The sequence below is a fragment of the Falco punctatus genome (assembly GCF_963210335.1).
Source record: "Falco punctatus genome assembly, chromosome: 7".
In the NCBI taxonomy this organism is placed as follows: domain Eukaryota; kingdom Metazoa; phylum Chordata; class Aves; order Falconiformes; family Falconidae; genus Falco; species Falco punctatus.
The window spans coordinates 71063427-71078424 of NC_137587.1; the positions used below are offsets into that span (position 1 = coordinate 71063427).

A 14998-nucleotide genomic window follows, 5' to 3' on the forward strand; every position below is an offset into this window, starting at 1 on the left:
GTGGTGCCCTGCACGGCGATGCCCTATGTGGTGGTGCCCTGTGTAGCGGTGCCCTGCGTGGCAGTGCCCTGCACAGTGGTGCCCAGTGTGGCAGTGCCCTGCACGGTGATGCCCGGTGCAGCGGTGCCCTGCACAGCAGTGCCCAGTGTGGCGGTGCCCGGTGCAGTGGTGCCCTGCGCGGCGATGCCCTGCATGGCGGTGCCCTGCATGGCAGTGCCCGGTGCAGCGGTGCCCAGCGTGGTGGTGCCCTGCGCGGCAGTGCCCGGTGTGGCAGTGCCCTGCGCGGCAGCCCGGGCTGTGGCTGGGCCAGCCCTCTCCTCCTGCCAGCACGTGGCGCAGCAGCGGCCGAGGGCAGCACGCTGCAGCCGGGGCCGTGAGGTTTGGGCACAAGGATGCGATGGAGGCTGTCCTCCCGGGTGCCAGGCCTGGCCCTGGGGCAGAGCCACAGCAAGCCCTGGAGAGCTGCGGGATGCTGCAGCCAAAGCCGGGCTGGGCCCCCCCATTTTCCCCTCACGGGAAGGAGCCGGGTGCTGTTCCCTCACAGGAGCTGGCAGCACAGCCATGGCGGGCAGGGCCAGGGAAGGGCCTCCCTCGCCTCCCCAAGCCGTGCTCCACCACCTTGGCTAACAGGGCTGCCAGGCCACACACGGGCAATGGCAGCCATGTCACCAAGATCGGGAATAAGAAACCCCTGAACGCTAATGCAGCATGAAGAAGTGGGTATTCTTTTATCACACAGCTGGATGCATGGGGGACTCACTCCACCTAACATGCATGCTGTATCGGTCATTCAAGCAGAATTATATAGCCTACGCTTATGTTTATGCATCACATTTCTTGGGAAAGTCCTATTCAGTAGGCAGCACTAGATTGATTAAACGTCAAACACGCTTCTTCTGGGCGTTTTAGAGTCTTTTAGAGGGTCCCAGATAGTCGACCCTACAGTTACAGCTGACTGACCACTGAACCTCCATGTACTTCCCTCCCAGGGAGAGTTTAATTACTCTCACACAGCGGCCGCCTCAGCGACCACAAGCTTTAGATGACTTTCCCTCTGAGCACAAAATAACACCACTAAGACCGGCTAGCAATCGCCCCGTAGCGATCCCCCCGAGGCGCCCAGCGCGGCCACTCAGCCGGGCGGCGGGCCTGACGCCTCAGGGCGGCTGAGGGCGGCACACACACAAAATGGCGGCCGGCCCCGCCCCGCGCCCCGCCCGCCTCCCGCCCCGGCGCGGCGTGTCCCTGCGGCGCCGCCGTACCTTCCTCGCGCTGCCGGTGACAGGAGCGAGCGGCGCGCGCCCCCGCTGCCCGGTGCTGCCTCCCCGCCGCCATGCTGCCCGCCGCCGCCGCGCTCCTCCGCCGCTGCGCTGTCTCCGGCCTCCGCGCGGCCGTCCGCCGGCCCGCCGGCCCCGCAGGTGAGCGGCCGCCCGCGTCTTTCCTCCCGCCTGCCACGACTCCAGCCCGGTTTGGCTCGGCCCGGCCCTGAGGGGTCCGGCCCCGGTGGGCGGGAGGCGGCGGGGCCCGGCCCGGCTGGCGCCGCGTCCTTGCGATGACCCGGCGGCGTCACTCGAGGGCAGGCCGCCCCTGCGGCCTAGTGCGCGGGCCGGGCCGCGGCCCCGCTCCCGCCGCCCCCGCTCCCCCCCGCCGCCCCCGGCCCCGCCGGTTCCTGCGGGGCGCTGAGCCCCTTCCCGGGGGCGGCGGCGGGGCGGGCGGCGGCGCTGTCCCCGGGCCGCCCGCCAAGGTGACATTGACGGAGGTCGGCGGTGACCCGCGCAGCCCGGCACCGGGGCGGCCCTGCCCCAGCGCCCGGCCTCCGCCCGCCCCCCCATTAACCCCCCAGTTTATCGGAACGGGAGGGAGAGCAGCCGCAGGCAGCGCGGTGCCGGCCTGGAACCAGAGAGAAAGCACCCGGGCTGCAGGGCCTGTTGTCCCAATTAAAAGCTAATTAGCAGGCACCGATCAGGGTGACAGCATGGGGAGGCCTGTGCATGCCTCTCCTGCAGCACCCCTGAGTCAAATACTTACAACGGCGAGCATACGGCTGCGATTTTTAAAAAACGGGAAGAAATCAGTTGTGGTCATTCTGTCTGCGCGCTAGGACTTCTTTCATACTTCTCCACCCCCCACCCCCCCATTTTCCTTTTATATCCATTAAAATTCTTTGCCCGCAGTTCCTTTGCGCTCCTGCTGAATGCTGGCTGCTCTCCGTCCGCGCGGGCTCCGTGTTCTTCTTCTCCAAGGTCTTGTCTTACAAACGCCTCGCTTAACACTTCTGACCCTCCTCGCCTTTGCTCCTGGCCCCGGCGGTTTATGTTTCAGCAGATCTGACACGCTGGGGCCACCTCGCGTGCCCGTGGCTTTAGGTTTACATTAAATAATGCTGCAAAATGTTCTGCCTGTAATGTGTGTGCACTCCTGGGCTTCTCACTGCCCATCTTTTTCCTGTAAATTAATGCTCCTCTTGATGTTGGTTTTTCTTCTGTGCTCATTAACAGGGAAAGCTGACAAATTCTGACGCTCCAGGAAGATTTAACACCTCTTTGCATAATGTTAGGTGACTTTAGCCTCCTGGCTTCTCGAAGTTTGTTGAGTTCTCTTGAAAACGTGCCTCTGCAAACATACTTGCCCTTTGCTTCTTCCGTGAGTTGGGAATCTTCACACGGCTGGGTTGGCGTGGTTCAGCTGTCATATATGCAGCGTATGTGTGACAGTGACCTTGAGGGACCCCACTGAAAGGCGAGGCACCAGGCTCACTCCTGCAGCCCCTCTGCTTTGCCAGAGAGGCTCGCAGAGCCTGCTCTCCGATACATAAATGTTCTAGGATGGAAGACAAAGGGTTTGAAAGAAACATAGCAGCAATTGAAAAATGCATCCTGGAAATCCAGAGTTCAGATTCTTGTGGTCTTTTTTATTTTTCTTCAGGATCCTTTTAGTTTAACTGAGTCAGTCCTTTAAGACTAAAGGGAAGGGTTTTGTTGAGCGCTCAGTGGAAAAAGACTTTAGTTTATCAACTTAGAGATGGCATTTGAGAGCTTCAAATTAGGTCTTTCTCAAACTGAAACCTGCTATTTCTCTTTCTCCGTGATTAAGAAAAGAAGTATTTTCCCCCAAATGGGCCAGCATCTGAGGGCCTTTCAGCAGCGTCTGCTCGCTCCCTGCCTGGGTGCAGGAGCATTTGAAGGGGAGTGCTCTTGCTCTGCTATCAGCTGTGCACGTGATTTATTGGAGAAAGCGGGGTCAAAGGTGCGTTTTGGAGCTGGGGAGAGGATGGGGAATCTCCCTATAGAACAGCAAAAGAGCATTATGATTCTGACTTGGCCTGTTGTTTACTTTTCCCTTATGTAGATAAATGAAGATATTTTCATGTTATGGGAGGGATTGCATAAACCAGAATTGCAGCTGAAATGCTGGACCACGTTAAATTTTGTTAAAAATCTGGATTGCGTTCTGATTGGGCTGACAGCTAATGAGACTGAGGATACTCCTTGAAACCGCTGTGGATTGCTCCACTGTGTTTTATGTAGAATTAGGATGCTGGTTCGCAGTATGCTGTTTGCTGTGATCTTCGAAGTAGAAAAGTCTATCTGGGAAAGATGAAAATGCAACCCAGTTTGGGGATTTCTTCTTTTATTTAAAGCTTTGTAATGGGTCAGTATGAGCAGTTCATGCTAGGTGAAGTAGGAAAAAAGTAACTAGCTATATCTGACTTCCTCTGAAGCAGAGCTTCAGACTGACAAGGTCATATCTGGTGTACGACCTCTCTGCAAATATGAGTGGAGTGAAATTGCCATCAGGGAGAGGAGGCGGTCTCTTGCCAGGCTTGTGTTCTGCTGGTAAGGCAGCTTGCAGAGCACTTGGACTTTGCAGGGAGGACCCAGCACAGCTCTGATGTGAGTGGGGCTGGCTGTGCCCTAGGTTTTAGTTCCTTTTGAAAAACTGTTCCAACCTTTGTGGGTTGAAAAAGACAAGACATGCAAATGAAAAAAAACAATTTGTGATAAAGAGTGGTGTTGAGGGAAGAAATGAGTTCAGAATCATATCAGCCTTATTTGTCCGTTGGAGTAAAATCGACTTCTCTGCTTTATTAATTATCAAATACTAATGCAATTACAACCTTGAATCCAGGAGTTTTATCTTGGATAGGTGCAGAGACAGCAGTTGGTTTTTTTTATTTATTTTTTTTCTCCTTCAACCCTTCAGTAGCCTGTTGGAAGAAATAGCTCTCATCCTTTTGCTTTTGAGAGCCTTTATAGCTGAGCTCATGTCATTTTGTGCAGAATCCTAAAACCACTTTAGAATGGGCCTTCATCAGCTCTGAACTTGTGCTGGAATCAAAGACCTGCAGCTCGTTGCTATTGAGTCATCCATCAAAGTCAGTCTGTTGGTTGGGAAATCTGCTTTTCCTGGATTACAAAATCAGTTATGGAGCAATTTCAGGAGTAGGAAATTACTCCAGAAGAAACCGGAATATTCATCTGAAGTGGATGGGTATACTAATAGGGTATAGGGTTTTATTTCTGGCAGGAATGCTACTGCAAAACTGATTCACACAGCTAAACTCGCTGCATGGACAAGTCTTGTGGTTTTGAGAAGGATTGAATGTGGGGAACAGAACGATTGTGCTGCTTCAGTGTCTTGTTGATGAAGCATGTGTATGTTACATTTTTCTGACTTGCTTGGCTCTGGGGAGATGGAAAATTCTTGTATGTTATAGAAACTGGGATCCCAGAAAAATTCTCTTAAGGACTGGTTTCACAGAATTGTTTTTCTCTTGCATTTCCCCCTGTCATTAAGTAATCCTGTTCTGACCAAAGGGTCTGGGAACACTTCAGAAGTCTGATGTACAACAGAAAATACCCACTTTGACACAAAAAACCCAACCGATATTTAATAAGCTGTATTCATCCAGTGCTTATCCAGGCTGAGGTCTCATCCAGACTGACTGTAGTGAGTGAAATATGTATTTTATGGCTTTTGGTCTCTTGGTCAGGACTAAAAATGCAGTTATTTTCTGTTTGTTCAAAGTCTCTTCGGGTTTTTTTGCATTCAGCTGTACTGCATGCCCGCTGCTACTCTCATGGGTCACAAGAATCAGATGAAGAATTCGATGCTCGCTGGGTGACGTATTTCAACAAGCCAGATATTGATGCCTGGGAGCTCAGGAAAGGTATGTTGAGTGAAAAGGGGGCAGTAACACGGAGTAAATATAACTGGTTTGTAATAGTTTCGTGACCAGAAATAACAACTTATTTTTACTTTGCTGTTGGAGACCAGAAATAGTGAAAACTGGGAGTTCGGTGTAGGAGAGCAATCCTGTAAATACTCAGCTGGGGCAAGGCACTGTGTGAGCCTTATTTGTTCTGAGTTATCTGGCTGCTCTGCATGTGCTTGTGGTTGGCATGCTGCCGTCTGCTCAGCTCTGAGCCTGGTGCTGCAGGTGATGGCACCTCACCAACCAAACAAGCGGGTCAGAAGGAGCCACGGCACACACAGGGAGGGAGAGCAGGGGTATAAGACAGTGGGAGTCCAGGCTTTGCAAGTTTTAGTAGCCCAGAACATGCATTTTAACACCTGGGTGGGAGGGAGAGAAATGTTTGCTCTGAGGAAAGTGTATTTGAGTTCAGCTGTTGCTTGGTGTGTAACCACACACATTTTTCTTTGGACTTTGACTTACTGGCTTGGCCATAACACGCTGTAGGCTGTTTGCCTGGTTGTCTCCAATTGTTATTTGCTGTGGAGTTGCCAGGTCCCATTAAAATACCCCAACTGGGGCCTAAAAATGTGTTTGGCAGCCAGAGGGATCATTCCAGCATCACCTGAATGACAAGGTGTTGGGCTCTTCCCTTGGAAAGGAGAGGGAGGGAACAGAAAGCAGCTCAAGTTCCAGTTTCGTTAACACCTGTAGGAATGAAGTAATTTGGGTTTATTAAAGATTTCATAGCTGATGTGCTGTGGTGCAGACACTTGACTCCTGTTGGGAGATTGGATAGAACTGGCCCACTGGGATTTCATTGAATCTATTTAAAATCTACATCAGTGAGCAAAAGTGAGAGGGAGGAAAGCAAAAGAAAATCCTTGGGGGCGGGGGGGGTGTCCCCAAAATAGCAGTGAAAGTTGTGATCAGCTTCTAGTAGGGACCGGTGTTCTGGTAGTACTTTATTCTTTTACGAGAGAGCAAAGTAATGCTTGGCAGGTTTCTTTTGGTAGCGTGATGAGCTGATGCCAGTTTCCTTTTGACATTTCCTTATATTTACAGGCATAAACACACTTGTGGGTTATGACCTGGTTCCGGAACCAAAAATCATCGATGCAGCTCTGAGGGCATGCAGACGGTTAAATGACTTTGCCAGTGCCGTCCGCATTTTAGAAGTTGTAAAGGTGAGTGGAATGGCAGCCTAGGGTGTAACTGCTGTGTTCGCACTGCCGAGAGCCCAGCAGCAGAAGAGTTTTTCTTGGCTTACTCTTAGTGGTGCAAAGGGAAACCACTGTTTCCTGCTGCCAGAATCAATAGCTTTGTTATGAGCATGTGCTCAGTGACTTGAAATAATTATTTTGAGGTCAGAGTACTCAACAGCACAGCTTCAAGTAAAGCATTCTTACGTTCATGTTTTCCTTTCTTGATGCTGACTCTGGTGGGAAAGTTTTAAGGATTTTTCTTTTTTTTTTTTTTAATAAGCATTACTAGAAATATCTCAAATGAAGGCACCTTACTGGCTTCTTAAAAGGTATGAATACTGAGCTGGCTGGGAGTAGTAACTCAGGAAGCAGCATAGGCTTGAAAAATAACATAAACAAGCACCTTGAAACCTGAGTCCGGCCTTCATTTAACAGGGAGTTAAAGGGGGTGGGGATGGAGACAGGAGTTCTATTTCAGTTGTAGAAGCCAGCTGTGCTCTTCCAACTGTTTTTTGCCACAAGTGAGGACTGGTGTGGAGGTCTTTGCTGCTAGCTGTCAAATACACACTTCAAACTTTACTCCACAATCAGTTGCTTCCCAGTTTGCCACTTCTGCTTTCTGTATTCTTCTGTAATAGTGGAAGTTTTTTAATGGTTTTAGAGACATAAGACCAATGGAAGAACCTTCATACGTTTTTCTTAACTCTCTTATTTTTTTCTCCTGTCTTTTGTCCCCACCATCTAGGGGACAACTCAGTTTATCAGAACCTGGAGACAGGTATATGCTCTTTGTGGAGCTCCATGTAAATATTACTCAAGGAGTGATGTTTTTCCTCTGATTTCTGAGCAAGTTAAATTTTCTCCCAGCTCTGCCCAAAAGCTGATTTTATTTTTCCCATTTTACTGATTGGATATCATTTTCATTCTGTTTCCTAAGGTGTAAGTGGTATTTGGGATGGTTTGCAAAGCATCTCTTGTTGAAGGAGCTTGAGCTTGGCTCCGCTTTGAGTTTTGTGTGGTCTGGCACAAGTCACGGGTCACATCAGCGTGATGTTAAATGAGGGAAAGGTGTCAGGTGTTAAGAATAATCTGCAAATCCCCTGAAGGGGAGTTCAGTATTATTCTGGGGTGCTCTGCAGCCACAGTCAATGGTAGGAGGACTTTCCAGTGTAGCTGTATACAGGTCTTGTTTACTTGACACGCAGGTGGAGCTGGGCCATGCTCTCCTGTCCTGCAGGAGCTACTTTCATGAGCAGTTGGTGGATCAGGCCATAGACACATTTGTGAACACATGTCTTGATTGCAAACCTGACCTTAACAACAGCTTGCTGTCGAAATAACACCGTTCCTTTTTATTTAGGACAAGGCAGGACCTCACAAGGAAATCTATCCTTACGTTATCCAGGAACTTAGACCAACTTTGAGTGAACTGGGAATCTCCACTCCAGAGGAACTGGGCCTGGACAAAGCATAGACCTTATTGGTAAGGGATGTCCTTGCTTCTGAGACTCTTGCATGGGACTCCTGTACCCTAAAACTCTCCTGCCAGAGTCCTCTTCCTTGCCTTCGTGGGTCTGTGAAAGGCTGTGAATTTCAAGCTTGTAATGTGATTCTACGAGTATCTCATGTCACTGCAGGTCTCCTTGGAAAGGCACTAACCCTTTTCAAAGAAGGCTTAAAAAAAGAACAGTGCAGTTGCTTGAGAAGGGGTAGGGTGGTTGGCAACCTCCCAGAAGTTTCTAGATAGCAGTTGCCAAGACAATGGGTATTGCAGCACTTTGTTGGCAGCGTGTTGTTGACCTTTGCTCCTTGTCACCTTGTCCGCAGAAGCATTTTTAGCAAACAGCAGGATCATTTCCACTGGAAATGCACAAACTTTCATTTTATTGTCACGGTCTAGCCTATTTAGAAAACTGGGAGATGCTAATTACTAGGTTATGCTAGAAAATAGGCCCCACTAATGGTAGTCACCCAGCAACACTGAAGTTTCTTCGTGTTACACTTAAAATAGCATCTTTTAGTGTAATTAAACGTTACATTAAAGAGTGCTTTGCTTACAGAATAAACACATCAGCTGTAGTGTAGCCAGAGCTTAGCTGACCTGTGTGCAGAATATCCTTTAGCCTCAATTGATAATTCAGGAGCAGGGCATGTAATATTTCATCCTGATTCCAGCAGCCTCAAGTCTTAGAAAGCCACTGGTTTTACTGGTTTTTTACAGCTGAACTTCTGAATGCTTTCTAAACTTGAAAACAACTGTAACTAAGACATGTAGATCTCAGTCATAAGTACCAGCCTCTTATGTGAGCTGCAGCATATGAAGGTGTTGTTACTAAACAGCGATTTCTCTGATTAATGAGGATCTCTCATTAAGTATAGGCAAGGCTGAATGTACTTGAACCCCAGACTAAAATTAAGCCCTACATAAAAATCCTCATGGAAGTGAAGTTAGGTAAGGCAGTCTAACATTCTTCAGGAGATGGCCCATGTCATATTATTTTTTTTTTTTTCTTAATACTCAGAATAGAGGTGGGGGGGGTCAGATGGCAAATAGTACTTAATTCTCGATCTTTTAAGTCCCTACCCTCCCCCTTGCCCGGGATATGATGTCTTGGTGCAAGGGAACGGTGAGGCAGCCGTGCTGGGAATGCCTCTTGGGGGCTGGGTGTGATTAAACGGGGCTTTGAGCGTAAAAGCAAGCAGTGGAGTAACTGATGTGAGACCCCATGGAAACTCTGTGAAGATACTGGGCTGCTGCTTTAACGTTTTTTCAGTTCTTTTATTTTTTTCTGTTCCAGGTGCATTACTCGAGCATTTTACCAGTGCTTACCTGATTGTACACGGTCGCCTGGAGACACAAATGTTAACGTATTACCTTATTTGAAATAACTTCTTCCTTTATTGAGTCACAATGTATGTGATGTGAAGTTGGACCTAATAAAGGAAAAACTGGTTTGACTGATGTGGTAGTGGTGGCTTGTGTGATTATTCTTTTGCTTTTATGGGGAAAAGGAAGAAACAATGTGCTTTCCCAAGAGAGTAGGCGGCTATAAATCCTGGCATGGGGTGGCTTTGCCCAAGCTCCTGGCTCCACCTTTGGGAAGAGAAAGGACCTGGAGGGCATGGTGACCCTCTGGTACACACCCCTTTGGGGAGGAGGACACCAACAAGTACTTGCAAAGCTTCCCCTGCCCTTGAGCAACAATTTTCCTGTGACAAAGTTGGGGCTTAAGAAGCCTCCAAGGTGGGTGGGAGGCTCCTGCAAGGGGTGGGCTTTTGCTGGTGTCCAGTGGGGCTGGTGATCTGTTCCAGAATAGATGTTGCTCTGAAGACCCTGTTTACCACCTCTGTTCTGGTGCAGGCAGGGGTTTGGCAACAAAAAAAGGGGAAGAAAAAGGAAAATATTTCATTATTTCCAGCTGCCTCCAGAAAAAGGGCATTTTTTAGGAAAAGGGGAATCTGTGCAGGGAAGCAGTTCCCTGTCGCACAGTGGGGTCACAGCAGGGACACCCACTGCTGTGTCCCAGTGGTCCCACGTGTCTGGTGGTCCTGGTGTCTGGCATCTGGCTGTCCTGGAGGTGCCCGTATCCAGCTGCCCCAGTATCTGATGGGCCGGACGTCTGGTGTCCCAGCTGCCCCAGTAATGTGGTGGTCCCGGTGCCTGGGAGTCTGGTATCTGGCAGTCCCGGTGGTCCCGGGATCCGGCTGTCCCGGGGTCCGGGCACGCTCCGCATGCGCGGCGCGGGGGCGCTCCGCCTCCCCGCCTCCCATTGGCTGGGCGGGCGAGGGGCGGGGCAGGGGCGGGGCGAGGGCGGCCATGGCGACGGGCGGCGGCGGAGCCGGGGCTGGGACCGGTCCCGCTGTGGGCAGAGCCAGCGTGTGGCGGGGCCCGGGGGTACGTGCGGGGCCGGGGGGGCTGGGGGTCATGGAGCTGTATGGGGCACGTGGCTGGGGGGTGTGGGACAGTATGGGGTCTGTGCATCGTGGCTATGGGGCTGGGAGGTGTGGGGGGGCTGTATGGGGTCTGTACATCGTGGCTATGGGGCTGGGGGTGTGTGGGGGCAGTATGGGGTCTGTGCATCGTGGCTATGGGGCTGGGAGGTGTGGGGGGGCTGTATGGGGTCTGTACATCGTGGCTATGGGGCTGGGAGGTGTGGGGGGGCAGTATGGGGTCTGTACATCGTGGCTATGGGGCTGGGAGGTGGGGGGGGCTGTATGGGGTCTGTACATCGTGGCTATGGGGCTGGGAGGTGTGGGGGGGCAGTATGGGGTCTGTACATCGTGGCTATGGGGCTGGGGGTGTGTGGGGGCAGTATGGGGTCTGTGCATCGTGGCTATGGGGCTGGGAGGTGTGTGGGGGCTGTATGGGGTCTGTACATCGTGGCTACGGGGCTGGGGGTGTGTGTGGGCAATATGGGGTCTGTGCATCATGGCTATGGGGCTGGGGGGGTGTGTGTGGGCAGTATGGGGGGGGCACACCTGGCTGTAGGGGGGCACACACCTGCTGGCCCAGTGCTGGGCAGGTGCAGGGGGGCTGTATGGGGGGGCACGGGGGGGTCCGGCACACACAGAAGGGTGCAGGGCAGGGGCAGGAGGTTGCTGCCTGCCCGGTTAATCCCGCTGCCCGGGCTCCCGGCACACCGTGGCTCCCGCGCGGAAGGCTCTGCCCTGCTAATCCCAGTGTAAGACACTGACGCTGACCCTGGCTGTGCTCTCCGGTCACCACCCCGGGTCCTTCTGCCTTGTTTCCTCATTAACTGCTTCCTCTAATTCCCTGTCCCTCCCACACTGATGCCCCCAACTTCCATTTTCTGATTTTTCCTCTATTTTCTTCATTAGTTATTGTATTTATAGAAGTTCCACCCCTCCACCCCCCCCTGTGTCGTTCAGCGGTGCTGGCTCTCCTTGGCGCTAAGTGCCTTACAGGCAGGGGAGGCTTTTCCTTAAAGCATGGCAAGAAGCTTGAAAGGCTCAAAACCTGTGGAGAAATTAAAATAAAATATCTTTATATTTTATCTGATGAACCTGCTAGTTAAATCTTCTCCGTCACATTTTCTCCCGAGTATTACTGGAGTCAGGTTCGCAAAGAAGCTGCTGGTCAGCAGTTAGGCTCGCAAAGCAACTGCTTTTACTTTAGCATCGCCATTCCCAATAATCCCTTCATCTGCTAATAGATCTGCTTATTCCTCTTCCTCTCCCTCCTGCGGCCACGGCGCAGGGCTGGGAGGAGCCGTCCCTTCCCAGCTCCCAGCCGGCTGCCGGCACCTTTCCCCAGAACAACCAGATGCTTTGAGCTGACTCCGGTTTAATTCATCCGCCCAGAGGTGCTGCTGACGGCGCTGCTCTCCCCTTGTTTTAGCTGATTTGGGCTGACAGCAAGAGGCCGAGCAAGGCGGCGGATGCGGTGGAGAAGAGGGGACCGTACATCATGAGCAAGCCTCCTTCCATTCAGGCCAAGCTGCGTAAGTGACACCCCGGGGACTCTGCCGGGATTTGGGGAGTCATTGACACCTCTCACCCAGGGCAGTGACTGAAAGCTTTTTTACTCCTTGATGGGATAAACCCACAAAACCAAAACCCATTAAAAAAAAGCAACCCATAGGTGTTGCCTATGGAAAGCACCGCAACGCCTCCATGCTCTCCTTAGGGCCAACCTGCCCTGCGCCCCCAACCCCCAAAACCAGGACCCTTGGGGAGCGTTTGGGTGCTTTCAGCTCTGCCCCTGTGCTTGGCTTTCAGAGCGGCAGCGCGAGCTGGCCAAGGCGGCGCTGCGAAGGCAGGGGCTGCTGGGGGGACCCGTGCCGCACCAGCCGAAGCCGGCAGCTAAAAGGTCTGATCCCGTTTTTCTTTACCCAAGATGTATTTTTCATGTTCCTTGAGGAGACTGGGAAACTCCAGAGGATTAAAAAATGAGTTTGGGACCTTAGTCGCTGCTGTGTTGTGGCCAGCAAGCATTCAATAGACCAAAGGATTGCACCTTTCCTGCACAAGTTAGGAGATGCTCTAGCAGGGGCCATGCTCCTCCTCATGGTTTGGGGGATGGTTTGGTGTTCAGGATCTCATCGGGAAGTCTAGAGCTTAGGTGGAATTTATTCTTAGCTGGGACAATGCCTGGCTGGCAAGGGACATTCAGGACCAGGATTCCTGCCCTAGTTCCTCAGTCCAGCAGCCCTGTGGCTGCATTTCCGCACCAAAACATCTGTTCCGGGCTCACTCCTCTGCTTCCCTGCAGATCGGTGAGGTTTAACAAGGGCTACACGGCGCTCAGCCAGACGGTGGATGAAAACCTGGTCTCCCTCGATTCGGACAGGTGGGGACTGGATGAATATCCCAGGATTTTGGGTGGGGGCTGTTGCAGGCTCAGAGCTGGCTTTTTTTGGGGGACCGATTTTCCTTGTCACTTGTAGAGTGTCCCTGATTGCACTGGGCATCTCTTAGCAGCAAAACATGCCCATTGTCCCCAGATTTAAATCCCTCGGGATTATGCTGCTGGCTCCCTTTTTCCCCCCGAGATTCCCTTGTCTGCATCCCAAGCAAAGATGCCGCTTCCCAGCTGGCTCTGACCGTTTCCTTCTTCTCTTAGCGATGGGGAGCTGGGATCCAGATGTTCCTCGGGCTACTCCTCCGCCGAGGCAAGTCCAGGGGTTTGACTCTGACGACGTGGTTCCCGCGGCCTCCCTTGTTCCGCTTATGCCTTAGGGCTCTGTGTAGGGGCTGCGATGAAGCATCACCCCATGGGATGTGTGTGTGTCCATCCTGCAGAGCTCTGCTTTGCAACCCACTGCCTCTGCTGCCCGATGCGTTTCAGCCGTGCACAAATCTCCCTTTTGCAAGCCCCAGCTGGCTGCCGCTGCTTTGCCCTTTGCACCTAAAGCATCATCTATCCCCAGACCCTGTAGCGGGGCAGCTGAAAAGCTCCGTCATACAAGGGTGTCACAGCCTGCGGGGTGTTTTGGGGTGCATGGGGTGTGTGTGTGGGTGCTACAGCCCAGGAAAAGCTCTTTGGTCTTGTCTTTACCTTCTCTGCTCTGGTTGTGCTGCTTCTCCACACACAACGGCACTGGAGGGAGGATGCGATGCCTGTCCTGCTCACATGCCTGCTCTTTGCAAGCCCTGGGACCTAAATTTTAGCTAAACGGGGACTAATTTTAACCAGCTCTGCCTCCTTTGTCCCCCCTGGCAGCAGGTAAACCAGGACCTGAGCCGGCAGCTGCTGCAGGATGGGTACCACCTCGATGAGGTCCCCGATGATGAAGATCTGGATCTCATCCCCCCAAAACCTGTCGCCTCCTCTTCTTGCCCCTGTTGTTTCAGAGAAAATCTCTCCTGTGTGATCCAGTAATGCCGCTCGGCCGGGACCATGCAGGAACAGGTCAAAAGCCAGCACTTTTTGTCTTGTGGGGTGGCTGTTGGCGTCTGTGTCTCATGCTGGGACAGTGACACAAGAACTGAGTGATGCTGCGATGCTGCTGGTGGTGAGCAGCACCAACCAACCCACCCGAAGGACTTTTCCTGACACTCAGCAATATCAGGGAGAGGTGGCACGGGAGGGGACCTGTCACCTGGCTGCGCTGGGGAGGGAGGGGAGGCAGAGCCCGGGCACCTCCATGGGCGTGTAAAGGGAAGGAACGGGGAGGTGCAGCAGCAAATGCTCTTCGGTTTGCCTGACCTCCTTTTTTCCTCCTTCAATGAGCCACGCCAGGGATCAGGACCTGGCCCCAGGCGCAGGCTGCGCTCCCCAGCCCTCCCTAATGAAGAGGCAGTGGATTGTGGGGTCGAACTGCCACGGTGCAGGACCAGGCTGGGAGGCCCTGAGACCCCTTTTCTATTTATTTCTGCTTTAGTCACCCCTCCTCCCTGGCAGGCTGAGACCAAGCCAGTGAGGCTGGGGTCAGCACAGGCTGGCAGAGCGCCGCTTCATTTACTTATCTTGTGCTGCTTGCAATTAATTGCTGCTGGGTTCCCTCCTCCTAAACCCTGGGCTGATCTGAGCCAAAGATTGCAGCTCTGATGGAGAAGAGAAGCTGGGGGAACCCAAGGGAGCAGACACCGGCAGGCTGCTGAGCTTCGAGCTCCTGCACTTGTTACATCCACCAGCTGCTGTTGCTGGGACCTCCCAGCTTTCCATCTCTCCAGGGACCCATGAAGTTCTGGGTTTGGAGTGAGTGGCTTGTGGCAGTTGTCCCCAAAGCTGCTGATGCAGGTACGGGGCAGCCCAGCCCCCCGTGCCAGCTGTGAACCTTCAAAGCTGCCTTAAGTCACCGTCCTGCTCTACTACATAGAGGACAAATCAGCTTCTTACGAAGGAACCTTATTTAAATACATCATGTCTGGAGATCTGAACTGTTGCGTTTTTTTGTATTTTAGTTGTTAAAGGGAATACTCAATAAACTCGATCTCATTACTCAGAGGTGTGTTGGTGCTGTGCGGGGGGCTCAGCCCCATTCCCCCCAGCAGTGCCCACTCTGGAGAGCTCCTTCCCTGGCCCTGGAGGGTTTTTGGAGTGATCTGGTTTCCCTGGTCAAGTTTTACACCACTGTCCCGTTTCCCTGGGGAGCTACTGTGTTGCCTGGGCTGATGGTGCTGCAGGGTGATGTGG

General features: G+C 52.4%; 2 protein-coding genes across 4 annotated transcripts; both read left to right on the top strand.

Moving 5' to 3' along the window:
• Window positions 1-1244: 1244 nt before the first annotated feature.
• On the top strand, window positions 1245-9361 carry COX5A (cytochrome c oxidase subunit 5A). The gene is made up of 5 exons (XM_080396031.1): window positions 1245-1418; window positions 5054-5170; window positions 6260-6381; window positions 7760-7882; window positions 9198-9361. The coding sequence occupies exons 1-4, from the start codon at window positions 1334-1336 to the stop codon at window positions 7871-7873; spliced, it is 438 nt and encodes a 145-aa protein (XP_080252157.1). The 5' UTR covers window positions 1245-1333; the 3' UTR covers window positions 7874-7882; window positions 9198-9361.
• A 589-nt stretch (window positions 9362-9950) lies between these two features.
• FAM219B (family with sequence similarity 219 member B) lies at window positions 9951-14807 on the top strand. Of its 3 annotated transcripts, none has more exons than XM_080396025.1 (6): window positions 9951-10294; window positions 11759-11861; window positions 12139-12229; window positions 12632-12709; window positions 12983-13031; window positions 13586-14807. In XM_080396025.1, the coding sequence occupies exons 1-6, from the start codon at window positions 10007-10009 to the stop codon at window positions 13739-13741; spliced, it is 765 nt and encodes a 254-aa protein (XP_080252151.1). In that variant the 5' UTR covers window positions 9951-10006; the 3' UTR covers window positions 13742-14807. The 3 variants fall into 3 exon arrangements, with proteins under 3 accessions (XP_080252151.1, XP_080252152.1, XP_080252150.1); XM_080396026.1 differs by having other exon boundaries at window positions 9953-10294; window positions 13711-14807; XM_080396024.1 differs by having other exon boundaries at window positions 9955-10294; window positions 13583-14807.
• The last annotated feature ends 191 nt before the right edge of the window (window positions 14808-14998 follow it).